Genomic DNA, 4756 nt, shown 5'->3' on the forward strand with positions numbered 1-4756 from the left:
TATATATATATATATATATATATATAAAAGACGATTCGAAACGGCACTGATAATGTTTGAAAACTGAGATTATACATCTAATGAAATATTTAAAAAATACAATTCGTATTGTATAATGTAACATTTCACTGTTACAAATTCGAATAGTACACCTATTTAATTTATCATTCTTTTTTTGATACTTTAATCCTGTACAATGTGAAATGTAAATCCTATATATTTTATGCATGTGTATTTAGTTGTAAAATGCTTTTGTAGAATGTTCCTAGAATGTTCACGAATGAATATTGTGGATGAGTGAACATAACATGTTTTCACTGTACATTTCCTCACTAAATATGACTTGAGTTGTCTATCGAGCAGAAAAAATATTAAACACAAAGATTTGAATAGTTACGTTTAATAGCAACATTTTAGCTGTCATTCGTATTTTGATGACGCGTTAAATTCACAAGAGTTTCATCATTCATTTGTGAGTAGTTTTATTTACCTGATTAAGAATACTAACAATAAGTATTTAAGATACAAGTATTTATAAAGAAACAATACAAGTTGTATTGAGACATAAAAAATACAAAAAGTATTAAAATAATACATTATGAAATCGGCTTAACAGCCAAAATTTTAACAAATTGAGTAACGATACAAACCAATACAGAACTATCTTATCAAAAGTGAATACTTTGATATTAGTATCACATACAGTGTAAAATAGATTTGGGTTATACAGCAATTATATACATATATAATTACATTAATCCACAAAATTAATACATAATTAAAGTTATCCCAAAATCTAGTAACTTCAAATAAACAATTTTTTTTGCACTTTCAAGGGTAGAATCTTTACTTGAAGAAACATTAATCGTGATTTGAATCTTCCCGTATTCCGGCACCTTTTAAAAAGTAAGTACATGTTTCGTCAATTGTATGTTTGTGTGTGCGCGCGTGCGTGTGCGTGTGTACTTTGACATATTGTGTACGGAGCAAAATAAATTTTTCTCACAAGTATCATGGCAATCATCGTAAATTTTGGACTTTTTCCTATAAATTAAAAAAAATGTTTGTACGATTTTTTTCGTGGAATTACAGACCTCTGTGAAGCTGACCCCTCATTTTCAAAATTTTGAAAAAATAAGCAGAGTTCTGGTTGCCCCCCGCAGAGTTCTAGAGTTCTCTATCAATTTTAGAAATAGTTCCGTCGATTAAAGCGGTGAAAACACCATTTGAAGTTTCGGGGGGAGGGGCAAACTTTGAAAAAAAAAAAATTTTTCTCGGAAATCCGGTAAAGTTATAACCCTTCAAAGTTTCGAAATCGTGAGCTTGCCCCTCCGCCCCCCCCCGAAACTTCAAATGGTGTTTTCACCGCTTTAATCGACAGAACTATTTCTAAAATTGATAGGGAACTCTAGAACTCTTCGAGGGGCAACTAGAACTCTGCTTATTTTTTCAAAATTTTGAAAATGAGGGGTCAGCTTCACAAGGGTGAATTACAGCATGTCGAAGTTATCTATGCATTTTTATTTACAGTTATCGCCAACATTATCCGACGTACACCATAGGAAGATTACTGGTCGGATTTTGATGACTCTGATTCAATCTTTCTTTCAAAAGAGTAATGATTTACATACACTAAATTTCATTGAAACATGGAAGCAGTGATCTAGTTTCCATCGAGGGTTCGAACCGAGTCAGAATGCAAGAATCAATTACAGAGTCGAGCATTCCCCTATAATTCGACTGTAACAGGGGAATGCCCGACTGTAGTTGGTTGGTTTTTGCATTCTGATCCAGTTCGAACCCTCAGTGGAAACTAGGCCATTGTTACAATTTTGTCATTTGTTTTTCGAATGAACAATATAATACAATGGGCGCATTCAGCGGACTCAACAGTTGAGTGAGCGCTCGCTGTTATTGGTGTATTCTTTTAGATCATCCAAACAGAATTTTAGATCTAGAAGAATACGTCAATAGCAGCGAACGCTCACTCAACTGTTGAGTCCGCTGAATGCAGAAGCTGCGTTCAGCAGACTCAACAGTTTTGCAACCGTTTTATGATTGTCTGCTGAGATAGGACCATTCTTCTAGATCTAAAAGTATGATCCAATTAGCGTGAAGGAAACTTCCAACAGTTGCAAAACAAACGTTCTGCTGAACGCAGCCAATGATTACAATACTGTGAAGTATTGTACATACTGAAGTAACTTCATAGTACATTATCCCCTTATTTCAGTATGAAATTATTTAAGATGGTGCAATGGATGCATCCAGAAGCACGACCGCTCATTGAGCGCTCAGTGAGCTCTTGCATCTGATTGGCATATTCCACTAGAGCTAAAAATATAGACCAAACAGGTACAAGACTTTTGTATAAAACATTTTTTGATATCTCAAAGAGTTTTCGAGATATAACGGAAAAAGCTGAAAACTGCTGTACATGTAAGGGATGATTTCACCCCTCCAAACCGTTTTTCCGCCACAACTCTGATATTTTTTAAATTCATCTCTTTATGTAAGCTACAAGTTCACAAAGTTTCATTAAAATTAGAATTTGACACCTCGCGAGGTTCCCTTGTCAGTTTGTCCCCCAAACATATTACTAACACTTTTTTAATCTATCAATTTTTCCTGCTCGAATATAAAAAAAAATGCAATAACTTTTCATTTTTTAATCATTATTAACAATTTACCTAATTGTTTAAATGAGACATATAAGGTCTTAAACAAAGTAAAAAAAGTAAGACACATATTAAACAGAAAGAAAAGTCTAGATCAATTTTTGTGGAAAATACGCTTTAAGGACTAATATAATATTAATAGTGTAGAAGGTATAAGGGAACTCAAATGTTTAAATGAGCCGCGGGCACGAGTTCTTATTAGCTGCATTCAGCAGAGAAAACTGATCAGTGAGCGCTCAGTGATTCTTTGATATGATAGATTTCTACATTTAGATCCAGCAAAGAACTAAACGCAAGAACCAATCATATCAATCTGTATATTTATAATAGCGTTAGTAAATATTCATTACCCAAGAGCGTAGAAAAATTGTATTGCTGATGAATTGTGCTTGAAAACAGTTAAAACAACTTTCATCATCTGATTATGATATGCCATGGATTCCAGAGTTGACATCATAAAGCTACCAAGACCCTTGCGCCTGGTCGATGGTTCCAATTGTAATTCGTAGCTATATATATATATAAGTACTTAATTTTTTCTACATAGTAATGTTATTTTTATGTGTGTGCACGTAATCCTACATAATCCTACATATAAAATATATACAGTTAAAAAAATAAGCACATTACTGTTACAGTTATTTCTTTTCCGGTAATGAATTGGTACAGTTTTCCTCATCTATAATGTTAACAATAATATTACATTTTGCCATTAATAAGAGCAACAATTTAAACAGTTATTTTTACGATTATTCTATACATTTCAAATTTAATTAATTACATAGGCCCATAAAAAAAAGTATCCTGTACTGGGGTGGAGACCCAGCTATTCTTATATATTTTGAGTCGCTGAATACGAATCTGATATAAAAATAGTACCATCCAGAACAAATTTTCAATCTCAAGCAAAAAAATGAGTCAAAAACCTCAAAATCTGCCTTTACTGATATATTCTAAGATATATTCTAAGATTGGCAAAAATTGGCAAAAACTTGCACGCACGCATAAGAAAAGAATATACGCAATGGAAATACACACACCAATATAATACCACGTCGCCATTGTCAATGTCAAATCGGAAGTGTGAAAAGCCAAGAAATTTGTCATCACATGATGCTACCAAGTACCATGCCATTTCTTCTGTTAGTTCCGCTTGTTTCTCAGCTGCGTTCCAGCCCCAACTAGACTGCTCATACATATTCTTCATGTTTCTCTTCATAATATCTAAGATCCAAGACACACAATCTGATGGTGCATCCTTCGCCTTAACGCAAGCAAGTTTGATCACATTATTATCCTTCGTGATATACTCGTGGAACTTATGCAAAGTCTCCAAAGGATTTGCCAAGGCGTTTGCCTTGGTTATCAATTGTCGCTGTATCATTGCCTTTTCTGTCAAAAGCTGACGCCTTGTTTTTCTAGCACTTTTCTTAAAAAAAAAAATGCAAAAATTTAAAAGTTAAATTTTTTTTGACAATTACGGGAACATTTTAAACGCGATCACATAACTGACCGGCATTATTAACATTCAAATTCCGGATGTCGCGCCTCCTTTGTTCAAATATAGGTTACGTTGTTTTTCTCTATAATATTCCGTTACATATATTCTAACCCGATAATTTTGGAAGAAGGTAAATGTTAGGAATACCCCGATCACTTCAAATTTTCATAAAAATACATTCGATCGATGCGCTTTCGCGTAAAAATTAAGTTTCGACAAGAAAAAAGCGTTGCCAGTTGCCTTGCAGTCTGCAGCACTTGTTAGAAGTTTAAAGCGGGGAGCACAGACTTTTGCATAACGCATAACATGTAATGCATAAGAAATTCAATCAATCAGAATTCTTTATTTCATGGAAAGGAAGGAAACGGAGGGCTTTGATTGGTACATTTTCTTATGCCTTACGTGTTATGCGTTATGCAAGAGTCTGTGCTCCCCGCTTAAAGCTGGTTCTACATTAAAGGAGCTTACAGACCAGAGCGGCGCAGCGGTGAGCGACGAGCGGTAGCCCAATGAGAGCCACGCTTTTGCGTGACATCATTAGTGAAGCATGGCTTTTATTGGGCTACCGCTCCCCGCT

At 34.4% G+C, this 4756-nt stretch overlaps 1 protein-coding gene across 1 annotated transcript in view; it reads right to left on the minus strand.

The window, feature by feature from the left end:
* The window catches only part of Naa40 (N-alpha-acetyltransferase 40), a 5589-nt gene extending 1162 nt beyond the window's left edge, over positions 1–4427 (minus strand). The window contains exons 1-3 of the mRNA XM_018458583.1: positions 4192–4427; positions 3719–4107; positions 3029–3187 (exon numbers count right to left, since the gene is read on the minus strand). Of these exons, the coding sequence (XP_018314085.1) occupies positions 3029–3187; positions 3719–4107; positions 4192–4206 (563 nt within the window). The 5' untranslated portion in view covers positions 4207–4427. The remainder of the gene's footprint in view (positions 1–3028; positions 3188–3718; positions 4108–4191) is intronic.
* Between the last annotated feature and the right edge of the window lie 329 nt (positions 4428–4756).

Source organism: Mycetomoellerius zeteki, unplaced genomic scaffold (genome assembly GCF_001594055.1).
Source record: "Mycetomoellerius zeteki isolate Tzet28-1 unplaced genomic scaffold, Tzet1.0 scaffold733, whole genome shotgun sequence".
Taxonomy (NCBI): Eukaryota; Metazoa; Arthropoda; class Insecta; order Hymenoptera; family Formicidae; genus Mycetomoellerius; species Mycetomoellerius zeteki.